This window comes from Motacilla alba, chromosome 4, assembly GCF_015832195.1.
Source record: "Motacilla alba alba isolate MOTALB_02 chromosome 4, Motacilla_alba_V1.0_pri, whole genome shotgun sequence".
Lineage (NCBI taxonomy): Eukaryota > Metazoa > Chordata > Aves > Passeriformes > Motacillidae > Motacilla > Motacilla alba.
Genome location: NC_052019.1, coordinates 36,319,570 through 36,338,095, shown reverse-complemented (window position 1 = coordinate 36,338,095; position 18,526 = coordinate 36,319,570). Strand labels below are relative to the sequence as shown.

Genomic DNA, 18,526 nt, shown 5'->3' with positions numbered 1-18,526 from the left:
ATATAGGTTTGGGTGTTTTAGTTATTGAGCAGATCTATCAGCAGCTTAGGTCAGCAAGTAGAAAGAGATGGGAGTTGCATGGTCTGTGGAATATTTTTTATTGTATCTATTATTTTAGTTTTTCTTTATTATCCTTTGTGTCTAGACTCTGCCTCTTGTCCTACAGTCAGTTCAAATTGTGTCATTTGGAAAGCCAGGGTTCACTGCTAGACTTTGTAGGTCACCTTTGGCAATTCATGATGTTTCAAATTCAACAGATATGGAGTACAAGCTCCTCTAGAGTTCTGTGCTCATGTTTTAACTTAATCTTTTTTGCTGCAGTTTTGTGACCTGAAATATATAACCATAGTGCAGCAATAACAGCTTTTTTATACCTGTCTATAAAAGCCTCTGTAATGAAATGCTTCGGGAGCTTGGCATTTTCTAAATAACATTATTAACAGCTTTGGTTTGGAATTGATGGCATGATGCTACTGGGTTGTCCATGATAGTCTAGAATCTGCAAGCACAAAAAGTGTGATATAAGTGTCTCGAAAATGAAATAACCCCGAGTCATTCAGATGTCACAGACTAAATCAAGTGCTGCCCTTTTTTTGATGTGCTGGGCTAATTATTTCTACTAATGTAAATGTCAGTGCAATGAACACTTATTTGCTGTGGCATAGCAAATAAGTGGCACAGGAAATCTGAGCATATGAAGAAATTCATCATGTCCTGAAGTCTCTATTATATGGCTTCAAGCCAAGGATATGGAAAACAATTCAGATTCACATTTTTAAAGTGTTTTAAAAGTACATAAAAATGGAGTAAAAATAAAAATAAAAGGCAGTAATTATATCGCAATGTATTTTGATTTTTTAATTCTTCTTGAAATATTCTAGATTTAGAGCCTTTACCACCTTCTCTTGATAGCAAATAGTAGTTCTCTACATTTTACTGGCCAACCTTGGCTTCATCATCAGTGCCTTTCTGATGGGCATCAATTTTGGCAGGCAGTGGCTGCCCAGCAGGGGTGCAGGACCAATGGGAACTGTCTGTGGATGGCATCCAGACCTGGGTTCCCCCTTGTGCAGGGCAGCTGCTGCCCACCCCAAAGCCTGCCACTGCATGTACTGCAGCCACTGTTCCCCACCTAGGGGGACACCTCCTCTGCTCCCCCCCAGAGGAGGATCCAGACAGGAAACATGTAACCTGGAGCTTCAAAACTATCAGCTGATCTTTTTAGGCCATGCTGAAGTAATGCCTGCTCCTGCTATCTTTAAGGAATATTCATAGTGGATCCAAATTGCTATATTTAGTACTTTCATTTTTTGGTGATGGGAGCTTCACATGCACTTAAGAGCGATATTGTACTTGTTCCCTGTGTGTGGTACTTATACACAGATCTCAGTTCAGATACGGGGCCTTTTTTGTTTTTTAGTCTAACATTGAAGAGATACAGGAAAGAAGAGCCACACAGGCAGTGTTCAGAGCTTAAGCATAAAGGTGTAGAGATAGTGTGATGTTTGGAGTTTACACCTTTTCCATCAATCAGGCGGCCTTACATCAAACACCTTATTAGGGAAATAATTTTTTTTTTTCATTTTTAATATCCTCACCCAGTCACTGCACTGGAATGGATTTTGCTTGAGCACTTGGCTTCAGATTTGGCTGCCATAGTGCTAAGATTTCACTTTGATGATCTTGCGCTAAAGTGTACCGTAATCAGGAAAAGCTGAAATCTTTCAAATTAAATTTTTTTCATGACTCTTCCAACTGCTGGGGATGAAGCTTTGTGAGAATGTCTGTCTGTCATCTTCTATTTTACTTTTGATAATACCAGAAGAGAAATCTGGTAAATGAACATATTGTGATTTTGCAACCAATCTATAATGAACGCACCCAGTGACACCATTCATTAAAAAGTTATCCGTAATTTTATTTTGATGAAGGAATGAATTAAATTGCTCAGTGAGTTCTGGTTCTTCTGATATTGTCTTTTTTGATCAGATTAGTTAGAGTCCTGAGAATGATCTGTGTTAAAAGGGTACAAAAAAAGTGGTGAATTATGTGTTTTATGCAACACTGTTTACAAATATTATACAGAAGCTTTTATTCCAAGAACAAAGAGGAATCAACAGTGGTTATTTTTATGTTTCTCCTGAAATATCCCCAAAGGTGTCTAAGTACTTCTTCACTGCCTTTATTTCCCATGTGTATCTTTTCCTGAGTGTGAGCAAGTGCTTATGTCCAAATAAGATTATTTCCTAAAATTCATTAAACAATTGGAAGTGGTTATGCTGATCATTATTTGATGTTTCGTTAGTGCAGTATTCAGTTATATGTTGGTGTTTAGTAAAATGTCCCTAGAGCCAGTGAGCAAATCTTCAGGCTCAAAGTAAAACTGTAATTTCTGTAATTTTTTTTTTTTAATATAAAGGTGCATTTCCACTGATACATCCTCTTCCCTTGCCCGAGTCCCCTCTAATTGTCTGCCTCCACATAGTGAAATTAAAAATAAATGAATTATTCAATGAAGTCACTTGTTTCTTAGTTCAAGCTTTCAAATGTCAAAGTAGAGAAGCTTTTTTTCCTCTCTGAGGGGTCTGATAGTATGTGAGTGAGTTTTTGGTAATAGCTCTATTTTTTTGTGCTTATCATATTCTCTGTAATTGAACCAGATGTTAAGTCTTCTCTGGAGGAGAAGAGTCTTCTCAGTTTATGTAGTACTGTATCAGTCTTGCATCCCGAAAGATTTGAGGTTAATGTGAAAATGAAATAGTGAGGCAGATGCTGTATGTAATGTTCCGGTAGGTGGGTAATCCCTTTTGGACTAAAACACTTAAAAATGTGTAACTCAGAGGCACATACTACATGTAACAAATGGTTGGATGATAAATTGTTGCAGGATTTTTCTGACAGTCAGTCAAAATCCAACACTTCGTATACAATGGGATATTTGCTGTTGTAGTAGTTCTGCAATGATGAAAATGGTTCGTGAGGTCAAGACTAAGGGCTGTGGGGCAGACTGCACTGGTTTTGGGTGATGTACAGAAATGTTTTGGAGGGGGAAAACCCTGAGTATGTTTCAGCTACTTAGCTGAGCTGTTTTCTCACCCATATGTGTTGATATGTCAGTAAAGAATACATGTAAGCTTTACTTTTGTGTTAGGATGAGGTACTGGGGAGAAGCGGGGCAGGTGTGCTTGAGTCTTCTTTTTTCTCATATCTTGATTTCCACCAGAAAGAAGCCTTACTTCATGTATAGGAAGGAACCATAATGTTCTGAAGTCATGCTTTCCATTTCTAAGGCCCTTTTGTATACCAAAAGACTACTGATGCTCTTACAGGCACACGTAGAACTAACACTTCACACTACCCGTGGAAGTGCCATTAAAGTACAGAAGAACCCAGGATGTGCAAATAGCAAATGTATGTTTCCAGAACACCATGTCTCCTATGATGAATGGTTTAGTAATTTGCCTACACAGAGATAGTAATCCTTGATAAATTTTTTCTTTTAAGGGTTGGAACCCAACCTAATTTGGTTATTTGTTTAAACACCTAAACACATTTTGGTGCTGAATTTATTATGCATTTTATAGCATAAAGTTAATAATTTTGATCTGTTTATACATTACCCCTAAAATGAAAAATTTCTTTTGTTGCCTTCTTTAGCATTTGTACCTGTGTGTTGTGGTTAATTTTATTTCACTTGAGTCCATCACTTTATGGTTAGATAGGTGTTCAACAAAAATTCGGAATCCAGATTTTTTGGCACACTCCATCTTTTGATGTCATATTCAGCTACTCAGAACTTGTCATTCTGAAATGGGAGGTAGAGTTGTATGGGCTTTCTTGTATGCATTTTTTCAAGTAGCAACACTTGGTGATTGTTATTATCCAGCCATTACACCAGGGAGTCAGCCTGTGTATAACTAAACCAGTGCTGCTTCTAGTTTGATGCAAAACAGTTTAAATTGTCAAGGTAGCAAAAAAGATGGAGAACTGAGAAAGAAAAGAATGTAGGGAGAAAACAAATGCTTGAATAAGAATGCTGCATTATTTTTCTTTTTTTTTTTCTTTTCCTTCTTCCACAGTTAGAAATGCTTTAGAAATGGGAGCTCTTCCAGTCATTATCATTTGGGTAAAAGAGGCATGTAGGCACACTTAGAATTTTACAATGGAGTCTTTTGGCAGTTTTAAAAGATTCCAGAAACTGTGTTTTAAGGTTTTTCAAAATGCAGTTTGTTTACCCTTAGGTAGAAGTGAAATGGAGAAACCCATTTTCTCAAGTTCTTTTATATCTTGTTAAACAATATAGCAGCTTGGGAAAAAAAAGGAAAAAAAACATCACCCTTCAGTTGCTGATAAGGGAGATATTTAGTTGAGGGACCAAAGGCAGTTCAGATTTCTTTAGAGCTAAAGAACTTCCACTGCAAAACTCTTGCTCTTCCCAGAGAGTTTGTCTGTGCAACTCGACATCCCTTTCTAAGCCCTGTTTCATGCTCTCTGCACAGGTGAAATAGTGTGTACACAGAGTGAATTTTGTGAAGTCCAGTCCCTGTAGAGGTCACAGTGCTCAGTCAGCATTGAGGTGGTGCTGTCTGAATACTGGTTTTATGAAGTGACACACAAGAGTGTTCTATTGAATTCCCCTTACACTGAAAGGATGTTAAAGCTGAAAAATTGCCATTGTACAGTGTGAGGGAGTTAAGGGATTTATTAAAAAGAAATCCCAGCAATGCAAACAATACTCTCAGTAGTTAAACCGGAACTTCTAATGGCACCGATACATTGGTTTGTTTCCTCTTTCCTCTTAGGGCATTGCTACGGTTCCAAAATTTGAGCCACAGCAAGACTTCCATTAGTTTTTGTCTATCATATGATATTTGAATTTATATTTATCCTTTTGCTAGATTAATTTTAGTGGATATATTTATTTAACGATATTATGCTTGCAAGAGTCTCTTGGTACATTAGACTTGTAAATGCTATCAGGTAAAGTAGCTACGTGTAATTAATATTTTTAAAGAGTAATGGCATCAAAATGCAAATAGATAACAGGAAACCAGCTGTAAACTCTACTCCTCAGCTTTCTTTCAGTGTCCTGCGAACTTGCCATTTAAATAACTACTTTTCATGAAAGAAGCTAGCACAGGAATAAAAGGTCACAAACTTTATCCTGCTTTTGATAGTTTAAATAGTCATTCATTTTTGGATCCAAGTGATTCACACCAGCTGTGCCCATACTGAGGAGGGTACAAGTTTAATTGAAGTAAATCTGTCTGGGTCTGACTAAAGAACCAGTTACTGCTTCAGAGTAGATTATTTTAGAAATTTGTGCTTTAGAATTATGATTAATGCTGTTGCGGCCTGTGTTCTATCTTATGCTTCTGACTTTAGAACCTAAGCAATTTAATATTACTGTTACAGCATTAGCCTTGTTTAACTCAAAAATTATTGTAATTAATGGTTTCATTTTAATAACATGAAAGGTTAGATGTTTTGATAACCTGGCATATTTTTATCAGGATGTATTAAGTTCTTCAGTTCTTTTATGTGTGAACCTCTGACTTTTATCATATTTAAATATGTCAATAGTAGTTTCTTGGAATATGTATGCAGAAGTGGTAACAGAAGAATAAACAAACTAGATTGCAGTTTGGCATTATGTAACATAAGTTACTTCTAATACTAAAACTTAGAAATGTAGGCCATACTAGCCGAGTGTGATGGATTTTCCTCAGTATTTCAGGGATTTGTTGAAGAGCACTAAGCTCTCAATAGCCAGCATTCTCAGCTGACCCAAAGCAGATATTTTCAGCATAAGTCTTTGTTAGCCAGGACTTCTAGCATCCTTTGCTTGAAGGTAACCAGTCATGCCTGGCATTACTAACGTCTTGCTTACAAATCCAAAAGCCTTTGAAACCCAGTTTAAGGATGGCTTAGCAACCAGATCTACATCATATAGCTTGGCAAATATTTTTCTGTCCTAGAAAAAAGAAACCCTAACTGAGCATGCTGGGACAATTTCACTTGGAGTCAGTGAGTGCTGTCCAGTTCTGTGCAGCCAGTGGTGTAAAATCAGTAAGAGAGTATGGGTGAGACCAGTGTTCATTGGGTTTACAAACTTCAAATATGAAGGGCAAAGCTTCACTGTTACACAGGCATGAGATTTTTGTAGGGCTTTCAGTGTTTCCTAGTAGAAGGCTGATCAGATGTTGTGTCCCTGGAACTGCTGTTCAAGTGTGCTTTCTCATAACTTTGAGAACATTTCTAGCATGCATTTCATACATGCCTTTTGTTTTGGACAACTTACTGATTTAAACCTGTAATTAGCAGAGCTAGAATTTTCATGGTTTTCTTATTAGCAATGAATCTACATTTCATGTACTTGTAATTGTACTTTTTGATTCTTAAATTTCATAAAAACACTAGCTTTTAGCAGAAAGAATCAAGAGAGGGAAAAAAAAAAAAGAGCTCCAGGAAGATAATCTTGCATAGAAGGAAAAAGCAGTTTTTACCTTTACCCAGGAATTTGGAGTTTGGAAAGGAGAAGTCAGCTTACCAACTACACATTGTATGGGGGTTTCTTTTCTGGGTATTCTGTGGGAGTGTGTTTTGGGGTATTTTCCCCCTTACTGCTTATTGTGAAGATCTATAGGATTTGAAGGTGCTTTGAGAATTTCTTTGCTCTGGGCCTTTGATGCAGTCCTTTGACGGTGTGTGAATAACAATAACTTAGTAGCAGCTATTTAAAAAAAAAAACTTAGTAAAAAATAAAAGGGGAACATTGTAAAGTGCAGAGTAACTGCAATCTTGCACAAATGATACTTTAAAGAAAAAAATCCAGTCCTTCATGTGTTGAAGGATAAGGCATTTTTGAAACCTGTTCAGTTTAAGTGGTCTGTTTAATCTCCATGAGCTTCTTGCCAAGCAGTCATATCGGAACACTGCTGAAAAGAGAAGTGTTAAGCTCCAGGCGTTCGATATATTTCAAATAATTGTTTGTCAAGAACTAAGTTCAGTGTTTTCTCACAGTATTTAGAAAAATAACTTCATTTATCACTGTAAAGTTTCAGTATTTGCATTGAATAAACTGGATATGGCTACTGCCATGTTTTGAGGGTTTACAAGGCTCTGTAATAACATGAACCACTTATGAATGTATATATTTAGTTGATTGTTTATTTACTCTTTTCACAGACACTTCCTTTGGGGCTGGGAGATGGACAGCTCTTTACCTGGACTGATGGCCTGAAAAGGAAGGACTGGCATGATTATGAAAGCATTCAAAAAGATGCTATGCGTTCAGGTATACATGAGTTGAGAACAAATTGAAATGGTTTGTTTACTCATTCTTTCTCTCTATAAGAGTTTGTTCTTTTGAGTCCTTTAGGAGTCATTCCTAACAACTTTTTTTTTGATTGTAGCAATGTCACAAGGTCGTCATGTCCTGAATTGAGGGGTCAGACCAAGCACAAATAGCTTATCTCTGAAAGTAGCCAAGTGACAATGTGTTCCCTGCTAGTAACTATATGATGATTGTACAATCAGCAGAAATGTTATCAACAAATTATTTTCTGTGTTGAAGTCAGTTGTTAGACTGTGACTAAATAGAGTGTTGCTTTACAAAAGAACATCTGTTACAAATACTGCCAAGTTGTCTTTAAATCAATGAACAAAACCTGAGTTCAATACCTGTAGCTTCCAAGAACCTTTGACACTTCTACCATTGTCAAACTCCCATCCTTTAGTCTTGTTAATGCAACTTCATCTCATTTTGACAGTCTACAATTATTTGAAAATGGGAGAAAATTGTGTTTGCAAATAGACTGAAGGACACTTCGTTACAGTGAGTAATGTAACTTTAATGTACCTTCACGTGCTGCATCCCATATGTGCAGAGAGTATGGTTTGTGTTCCTCTTTCTGTCATCAGAGCATGTTCAGATTTGAATTCTTCTTTTACAACATAATATACAGCTATTCAACATAAGATGAGTTAAATTAGAAGGAAGGAAGAGAAACAGCAGTTGAATTACGCATTAATCAGTGTTTGAAAGTCATTATTTTACAAAGGCCAGCCTACTATTGTAAAACAAATTATGCTGTCTTGATCCCACTGTCTTGAGACAGCCAAAACCTCCCCAAAAATATCTCTATAACTGAATCTCATTGACAGATTCATAAGACTTGGTAAGTACTTAATTTTGCAGGAGCCTGAGCTAGTAAAATATTGCCAGTGTATATTAATTTTTTAAGCTATTTTTCCCTTTCTCTTTTGAATCTTGATCACAAACTAAAGAAATTATCCTTTCCTCCCACATGTGCTTAGGAGGTAAAAAAGGGAGGAGAAGCAAATTATTTTGGGCACTTTGATAGTTGTCAGATCAAAAATTGCAGTGTTCCAAATTGCTAACCGTAAAATGACAAATATGTAAGAGAGAATGTACAAAGAAGCATGTATGTGGAAACTTGTATATCTGTGGGGAATATCATTGCTGGTTGGAATGGACACACATGGATGCTTTGGCAATGTACTTGTAATTTCTAAATATGTAATGTGGACCCCATATGTTTTGGACAGTAACAGTAATATTTATGATTGTCTGATGGCTAGCTTAAAGCATGGCAAATGTAATGCAAGCCATTGCATGGAGTTGGCTGAGAAACTGGAAAAACATGTTATGTAGCTTTGTAATTCCCAGTTCTAAACCTAACATGATAACTGTAGTAGCATGTGAATATTAAGATATTCTGACTTAATTACATTTTTTTTATTTTACCATTTGCTGAGTTTGACATTTTAGAGATATCTTTTAAATAATCTATATTTGTCATCATCATTCAATAGTTAAAATACCTTTTAATTCTCTTTTCTTTGAAAATCACAATATGGTAATAGAAATGCAAAGCTAGATCATCTCAATGCACTGTTTTGGGACATACTATGTTTTTTTCTTCCTAATAACATTAGCTGAAATTATTAGGTAAAACAATTAGTTAAAAACTATTTGTTTTAACTATTAGTTAAGTAAATAGTTTTAGTAAATAGTTTAAGTAAATAGTTAACTACTAGTTAAAAATCTGTCTGGAAACTTGGTGTGAAAGGGCTTCTCAGGACATTTCAGGAAAGGCAGTCAGTGCTTTTTGTACAGAAAGGAAGAAAGGAGTAAAGTCTTTTTTAAATTCAGTCTGGCTGTTTATCTGTAAAGCTTATGATTTCCTAAGCACTGAGAATGTGAATTTCATAATTTCTAATTATGGAGAGGTACTAGTTTCTTCATGACTACTACTGTTTCAGGGGCAAATATTTTGATCCCCTCTCATTCCGCCAATTAAAACCTGTGTTTCTGAATTTGAATAGTCTTCCCTCTTGAAGTCAAGAGTAAAGCCTTTTGCAAGACATGCAGAAGAAAAAGCTATTATTTCTATTTATTTTAGGTGCTTGTTACTTCACATTTCGTTAGCATGGTGATGCTACTTGAGAAGGTACTTGAAGGGAAGGATGGAGAGGCAAGGCTTTACACATAGCCCGAACTTAATTTAAAAGCACTTTTAGAAGTCTTTGTAAAGACTTGCAAACCATTTCTAACAGTATTAGTTGGTTAATCTTGATAGAAAAATTCAAGAAGACAGGGAAATGCTGTTGGGTTGCAAAAGGACTAATTGTTATACTTTTGGTGGAACAGGGAAGTTACTGATTTAGTTGCCAGTTATCCAAGCCCTGATTTATGGAAAGTCAGAAAGGAATATATAATGACTTAAATATACTTCTTATCATCTTATCAGTACAGAATAGTTGTAGTGAAATGAAAATTAAGTTATTCTGTCAACCCAATCACTTCCATTCTTCTCTGAATATTACTCTGTCATTAGCTCAAAACCAGTGACTGAAATACAGCAAAAGGGAAGAAAAAGTTAACCTTAAAAAAAAGAGTAATTCCTAACAAAACAGTTGTGATAGGTACTTTGGAAGGAAGGAAAAAAAAAAGAAGTTTAATTGCTTCCATTTTCCAAAGTGAGCCATTAAGTCAGTCAGATATTACAATGGAGTGGGAGGGAACAAAATAAGCTAATCAGAGAAACTGACTTTATTGGCGTTTGTAAGTCATGCCAGCTTTTTGACAAGAAATCAGAATTTAAAATAAGATCTGTTTCTATTAATTTCTTTTCCTCTGGGAATACAACCGATGACATGCCTTGATGAATAATATGCTTAATTTGCATTAAAAATATGAGAACTGTAAACAAATGCAAATCCTACATCTGTCAGTTTTTGTTTTGGTAAGTAATAAACAATGTCTTCTGTATATCAGAAGAATGATCTTGCTTTGGATTTCAGAGTGGTGCATGAATGCAGCCTGTGTGGCAATGACCCAGGTAGCTCCTGGAGTATGTATTAGCCCAGCTACAGCAATGCCTGCTGTGTCAGGGCACTTTAAATCTACCTGTATGTTCTGCAGAGGGTAGAGATCCTGGGTGCTGAGGCCCCTGGCTTTGCCATCAATCAGTCCATGTAGTTGCTATTTCTTTGTTTTATCAGAGACTTCGCTACTTCCGTCATATAGAGAGGACTCTGAAGACATTTCTACCAAGACATTAATTTCAGGGTCACGGCAGCTTCTGTGGCACTTATAGCACTGGTTTTCCATGGTTTCTGTGCAGAACTAGGAGTCTGAGATACCTCAGTGCTCCCTCGAGGGATGAGATGGACAGGAGAGAGCCATGAAGGCTTAAGGTAGTAATTCAGAAGCATCCATGAGAAGGCATGATGTTAGTTTCACCTCTGTCTTTATGTCCTGGATGGTGAGACTGAAAGTCCTCAAGAATCAGTCAATGTCATTGTTCCTCCATTTCTGAAAGTTGTTTCATCTATTTCACTCAAATTCTCAGCTTTATCATCAATTACAAGTAGTAGCAGTAATGATGAATTACAACTCCTCTCAGGCAAGAGGAAGCATTCACAAGTGTGATGCCTCAGCTTTTGAAGAAGTGCAGATTGAAAGTTTATGTTCAAATATATTGCTGTTTCTGATCGTGACAGCTAATTTCTAACTACTAGGAATAACTTTTCCTATGTAAAGTACTACAAAAGGGTAACAGATTGAATAGTAAAAGGGAAAAAATAAGGTTTTTTTTTTTTCTGAAAGCATGTAATCAGTTCTATCAGTGTTATTAATAGCTGATAAGATACACATAGAAAGACTATATACTGCAAGTGGGTTTTGTTTTCAATTTTTATTCTTTAAATGCAGTCTTTGATTTTTTCCTTTATAATGCTTTGGAGGTATTTTTTTCTGATTGCAAGTGTATGCTGAAATGATTACATTCTATGAGGTGGATTGAAAATTTCACATAATAAACTAATTTCTGAGAGAATGGTAAAATATAAGAAGCTGTGTTAATATAAATTTATAAAAACCTTTGTCTTCAAAAGAAATCGGCTAAGGAATAGAATAAGTGGCTGTCAATATTTGTATGTTTGACTGTTGAGCCATTTTGGTCTTGTCTGCTAATAAGATCTCAAAGGAAAAACCTTTTAGAAAGTACTGTAACACCTAGTGACCTAGTGTCTATTCCAGTAGTTACTGAGCCATTTGCAGTCTTTGTTCCTCCTATTTGTACATTTAAATAGCATGTGGAAGCCATATGGGGAGCGAAGGAATGAAGGTTGTAATTTTTCCTGTATTCAGTATTGTCTTTACCTTTCTGCTTCTTCAAAATGTTACCTTGACTGGGAGAAGGGGATTTTAAAGATCTTGACCTTTGCGTGCCTCAGTGCAGGCCTTTCATAGAGATTAGTTCTATAAACAAACAGTATGTTCTATAGTTCTACAGACATTCATACAGATTAGTTTTATAAACAAGCTAAGCGGAGACATTGAAAAATAAGTGGCCTGTACATGTTTGTGATGACAATGGAAATAGATTGGAGCTCTGTATTTTTGGCATAGAATGTCAAAAGAAGGCAAAAGACACAAGCGCTTTTGTACAGCGATACCAGGTAGTGAACAGCTGAAATACGACTTCAGTGTCACTTAAATTGTGCACTGGTGATCCTTTTCCATCACTTCTTCTCAAATATTTGGTTAATCCTTATAATAATTTTGAGTGGTACCCATTCTTAAATTCAGAAGAACTTTTCAAACCTAGTGCCAGAGTGTTTCTAGAAGATATGAGGCAGAATGAAACAGAAAACACCATTAATTGCAGTTCCCTATTTGCTATGAAAAAAATAGCTCTGTGATACTTATATAGATAAATGTAATAACATTTGTGCAAGAAAATAAATGTATACTAAAATACTGATTTACTTATGCCATGTTTCATATGCAATTATGCACTGGAAATTTTTTAACATTATATATTAAATAAGTTTACTAAATTTATTTTGGGTCTTTAAACTTGCAATTCCTTTAGAAAGAATTTGAGAATTTGCAGTATAATTGGTAGTGGTAGCCAAGGTCTCAATAAACAGCCATAACTTAATTGTTCATAGCATTAATCATGAATATGCTTCATGCAGTTTACAATGTATTGTTTGTAAAAGAGAAAAATGTTGGTCAGTTTATCTTAATGCAAGTCTAACATGATTAAAAAATTCTGAGCAGTAATGTTAATCATAGCTTGTCAAGGAGACAGCACATAAAGGATGTATAGTATGAAAGATGGATGCAATCTTACACAGTTACATAAAGTGTCTCATGTATGAAAATGCATTTGCTCCATAAATAAAGTGCTGCAGACTGTGATCTGCTTTTACCACTCTTAATGGTCTGGAAGCCCTATTGGAAACAGTGAGATCATCCTGGAGCTGGGTGCCAAGTATGATAAAACTATTATATGCTAAAATACTGATTTGGAAAGAGTTTTGTGGTTTGTTTGTTTTTGTTTTTTGTTTTTTTGTTTTTTTTTTTTCAGTAGTGCCTTCTTTAAAAGTTTAAACTCTGGTAGCTAGAAAATGCAGTTTGGTGTTTTGGTTTTCCATCACAAAACCTTAGGTTTTCTATGGGTAACTATAGACTGACTTCCCCAGTTTGTGAAATGGCATATCACAGTATTATTTAAGCAGTAGCTTGGGTACACTTTTTCACTAGATCTCAAGTTACAACTTAAAATGGTTACACTGCAGAAGAAGCTAGGAAGTATAAAGCTGCAGTTGTATACAATTTGCCTCTGTCTGAAAACTGTGTACATGATAGAACTAATTCTTGCCACTTAAATCTCTGCATAAAAACAGTTTATAGGTGGCTGTAAGTCAGAGACTTACAGATTCTGTGTTAAAGCACAAAGCCTCTGTTGCCTTGGCCAGATATGAGGCCCTTTTTGTGGTTGATGTAAATGTGATTCTTTCCCTGTTCTTCCCTGTCCCCTTCCCCTGCCACATGCACATTTTGGAAACTCATCAGTTAAACCATTTAAATGTAATGGGAAAGCTAATTTTTAAGAGCTACCAGGGTGTCCAAGGAGGGAGAAGCAGAGTTTATAATATGACTCTTGTTATTTAGAACACTGAAAATTGTCTTCTGCATGCTTTTCTGTGCTGGGACTTGGCATGTTGATTTTTACCTTGATAGGCAGGAAGAAAATTGTATTTCCAGAAACTTGGCAAGAACTATCTATTGACTCTCTCTGTATCAATGATACATATTCTTGAATGAAACTAGTATGCAGAATTCAAGAAGTACTCTCCTAGAAAAATTATTAAAGTTGCTAGGCTGCCATCTTTCATCTGTGTGGGGATATGTGGTTTTCAAATCCTTAATAAACCAAAGTTTACTCTCTAGTACTTTCTCCCATTGTATTTGAATGTTTATTTGAGTGCTCACACAATTTTAAAAAGAAAGAAATAAAGAAACAAGCCAAAGCAAAAGTATAATTAAAAAAAGAAAATAAGAAGTGGATGCCATCTGTTTGTGATGGGCCGAAGTATAGTATTTCCTGTTGTGTATAGTGGTGAAGACCTGTCTTCAGGGACTTACATCAGTAATAGTGACTGATAGAGCTGATAGTGAATAGTGAATAGAGCTGATATTGGTGAATGCATTTGACAGGTAATACTTGGGGATTTATAGGGTTGCTATCTTAAAAAAAGAGGAAACTTGACTTTAGAAGTTTTGCGTTTGGGGTTTTTTTGTGAGGGTGGGTATGAGAGGGCCTCTAAGCTAAAATGGATCTTTTAATTTGGCATTTGCACTCTAGAATGATGATTCGGTTTTTGGCTCTGTTAGGCATCGTTCTCTCTGTGCTTAAACATTTTCAGAGCTGTCTAAGTAATATTTAGTAGGATGTCTTTGTAGATACTTGGTTGGTTTAGTTTTATGTTTGATTGTTTTTTTTGAAGAGTGAGATGTTTTGTAGTAATTCTGGAAAAGGGATTTTACCTGCATAGTCTTCAAAAACATGGAGTTCATTTGCAGAGAGAGTTTGGAACAACCAAACAGCTTAGAGACCTTCAGGGTACACCTGTCTGTGTATAAGGAGGAGGTGAGCTCTATAAACCATCTAAATTGATCATATTAGCTCTTGTGATGGGTGTAAAAATGATCAAGTTTGTCAGTTCAGGGCAATGAACAAATGTTTCTTTATTCCACTGCTTGACTCAGTGGAACAAAGAAACATTGCTTAGTTTGCTGTGAAAACTCAAATACAGAGAAGCAGGGGACATGGTTACATTCACAAAAACATTTTTGGAGTCTAGGTTTTAGCCTTTTAGTCTTCAAGAAGCCAACAAGATGCTTGAGATTCCTGAGGAAAAAAAAAAAAAAAATGAACCGACCCAATAAATAGTGCCTGCTTTCCTGTCATAGCTTCTTTCTTTCTTTTGAGGATATGAATTAAATTTGCAAGTACAAAAGTCTAGTATAGTTATCTCAATACAGTTTATGACTGAAGTATGTGCAAGGTGACTTTCTTTTCCTTCCTGTTTTCATTAAATAAGCTGATAGAGGGAAAATTATTGGATTGGTGAAACCATTTGTCTGACATCCAGTGAATATATGTGAAAAGGCAGAGATGTATGATTGTTTTGCTATAATTTGCTTTATAGACACTAGCTCATCAAATTATGCCCTGTAATCACTGCTTCTCAAGGAACAGAGCTACCTTTTGGATGGGACTGTGTAACACAAAGTTGTCTGCCCTGCATGCTTGCAGTGAAGTGTTGTCTAGGGAAATCTGTCCTCCTCTTAAAATAAAGAAAGTAGAAAAAGAAACCACATTTCTAGAAGTGACATCTGCAAACCTTTGTGACAGTTCTGCTGGTACAAGGTAGAAATAAACTTTACCTTTTTTTAGGCAATCTTGATTAAAAGTTCTGCAGGTGATGTTGAAATGTGAGTAGTAAAACTTGCCGGGAGGTTCAGTGGAAAAATGCTTGATTTAAAAAAAAAAATCAAGATGCATATTTAAGTTTCATTATAGGTGTTCTTAAAACATGGAAACAGTATTTCTCTTAAAGTTTCTCATGAAATGGTTTACAATTTTATATTTTTAAAAGACAGCTGAAGTAATTTCAGGTTACCCTGACCATTACTTCTATTTTACATGCTAAGTAATTGGATAGCTTGTATTTGGTTTGGAAACCACTGTGAATGTATATGAGGTTAGTTTTACTTGCTTCTTGCAGTTTTTTTTCCATGCCAGTTTACAAAAGATGAGACTGATCTGAAATACAGTGATTACTGGTGTGTAAAGTGGGGAAGGAGTATTCTCCAGAGGGCAAGTTGCAGACTTTCTAAAAGGATACTGATTTTCTTGTCCTCCTAAATCTTGAATACGTCAAGGATTTTTTCATTGAGAGAATAATCTATTTCTAATATTGTCACATAAAAAGAAAAGAAGCCTCTAAATAAATAATAATGGTTTATTTGTATTTTTTTTTCTGTATATTTTGTTCCCAGCTAAAATGGTTATACTGGAAAGAAATCCAAACTTCATATGCCTCACAAAAAGAGTGAACGCTGTGAGTAGTTAAAGTTCTGGAGGGCTGACCTTTTAATTAGCTGCTGTTAATGAGTAAGTTAAGCAAGTTACTAACATACTGCCACTTCAGCCTGGTATTGAAATGACTTTTCCCCCCAGTCTATACAATCAACAAGTTTTTCAAATCTGTAATAAATGGTGATAAAGATTATGTTTTCATCTTTTTTTTTCTTCTTTTTTAGACACTTCTGAAGTCATACATAGAAGTTTTGAGACCCTGAGCATTTCTTGGCAATAAGATAATTTTTCCCCAATTTGAGTCTGTTTTACCCATGACAGCAGTTAGTGATTGATCTCTCCCTGCCCTTATCTCAACCCACAAGCCTTTTATTATATTTCGTCTCCTCTGTCCAGCTGAGGAGGGGAGTGATGGAGTGGCTTTGGTGAGCACCTGGCATCCAGCCAGGGTCAAATCTCCACATCAGAACATCAGTTCCTAATCCAGTTCAAGTCCTTTGTCGTAATTTGTCTCACTATTGTAAAGGTGTTGGTTTACTATTTAAGCAAGTACAGGAAAAACTAAATTAAATATATGCAGAAACACTTTCTCTAAGTTAAATCATATGACATGCAGAGATTGAATTAATATCAAGAAAATACAAAGTGGGTTTTTTTCCTCTCTGGAAAATGTGAGGTGTGGTGATTTTTTTCCTTTCTGCTTTTCTAGTTTTAAATATGCCTGGCAAATTTAATGATGTATTTTCTGGTAATGCATCTGAAACAAAACCTACAGTTAAAGGAAGTCTCTGATTTACATCCCATTTCTCTGTTACCTGTGGTTATGGAGGGCTGGGAATGCTTGCTCTCTTAACATGGTTGCTCAAGATTTTTCTCCTCAGAAAATGGATTTATTGAGAGGCTCTTGATCATACAGCCATAAGTAGAATTCAGAGTTATTGTGTGCTGCATAAATACATCATAAATCTGCATAATGGCATTTAACATTTTTTTAAAATTTTCTCAGTGAGAAAAAAAAAATTTAGGGACTTTGTTTATATACACCTGAAATTCCGAGCTGTGTACATGTGAGACTTTGGGGTGGTATTTGACACTTTTTTCTGTCTCTGATAAAATCAGAAAGTATTGTTTTGGCTCAAGACCAAAATTTTTAATTTGAATGTCTATCCTTTATTAATATTTGTCAAGTTTTATCGTTTATATAAGATTTGGGAAAAAATAGTGTGATTTAAAAATTGTGGCTTCCAAAATATTTTTTTTTGTTGTTTCTCTTAACCCAGATATCAACATTTAAAAAAAATCAGGAAATACTTTTGGCTGAATCCAGACATAGTTTTCAATAAGTTTACTTTCTCAGAAAAGTTCGCGATGGACATATTGGGTTTCAACTGAATTATGCATAAATGTGGCCTTGGGGTAAATGTTTAGTTGTGTTCTGTAAGTGATGAGTTGTCCTTTTGAATAGAAAATATTTTAAACTAATTAGTTGAAAATCTGTTCAGATCCTGTCTGAAGGTGGTTCATGAAGTCTCCTCTTCTGCCTCTGCATGATTCGACAGCTTATATTGACTGGAAATTTCAGTTGACTTTAGTACAGGAAATTTGCTCAAATTTGTGTCAATTTGCTACAATTCGTGTTGTATTTGGAAAATGGTTGGAATTTATTAGACTTTCATTATTCAGAAAGATGTGAATCAATGGGAAGGGAGGAAAAAGGCTGTGGTGAGCTGTGTTGTGCTCAGAGCAGGTCAGGCATTAACTTTTAGCTCTCCTTAGCACAGGAATGTCAGTCACTTGAAAGGCTCTTCAAAATAAAGAATGCATTTTAAACCATTTTAAAAACCATGCATTTAAAAATGAGTGATAAAAGGCAGTACTAACAATTGCAGCACTGGTATCTTTTATAAGAAGAAGGAAAGGCAGGGGTTGGGAAGTGCAGTGATAGTGAATATATGGAGTAGTATATGTAGTATCGAAAGCTTTTTCAAGACCAATGTAATCAGACACAAGAGTGTCTGATTTGCCAAAAGGAAACATGAAAAAAAGAAGAACATTGAGATTCAAAATGCTACTTTGGGTGTGACAGAACAAAATGCATTTTGTTCTAAGTAGAGTAGAAGGACTTAGGCAGGCCAGTCCCAAGAACGTGGCATTACTCGTCTCATCTTGCTCTTCATCTGTATTTGTATTGCTTGCCTTGATGATAATTCTTATACCTCTGAATTTGTAGGGGTGCCTGTTTTTTATATAATCCCTAGTAATTATTTGCATACCCAGCTTATAATGTATAAATCTGAAAGGACCTGAAAAATCAATAAACCATTGCTGTACTGCCTGAGAAACTTGCAAAAACTGCTTGCTTATTGGCATTCTTCTCAGATTTGCAGAAGGAATAAGTTTGTCCTTGTCACTGAGTCACCATGTGGGGAATCAGATGGCTTAGTTCTGCTTCTTGGGTCTGCCTCAGACTTTAACTGTGAATATTTACTGTCTCTGTATGTAAGAATGGTTATTTATATATATATAGATAGATAGATAGATAGATGTATATTTATATATTTATTGTTGCTGGTTTTTTGCAGGTGTTCGTGGTTTGT

The 18,526-nt window shown here is 35.6% G+C and overlaps 1 protein-coding gene across 3 annotated transcripts in view; it reads left to right on the top strand.

The window, feature by feature from the left end:
* The window catches only part of GALNTL6 (polypeptide N-acetylgalactosaminyltransferase like 6), a 432,689-nt gene that overhangs the window by 155,645 nt on the left and 258,518 nt on the right, over positions 1-18,526 (top strand). For all 3 annotated transcript variants that reach the window (XM_038134223.1, XM_038134222.1, XM_038134220.1), the window contains one exon: positions 7,189-7,297. In XM_038134223.1, the coding sequence (XP_037990151.1) occupies positions 7,189-7,297 (109 nt within the window). The remainder of the gene's footprint in view (positions 1-7,188; positions 7,298-18,526) is intronic.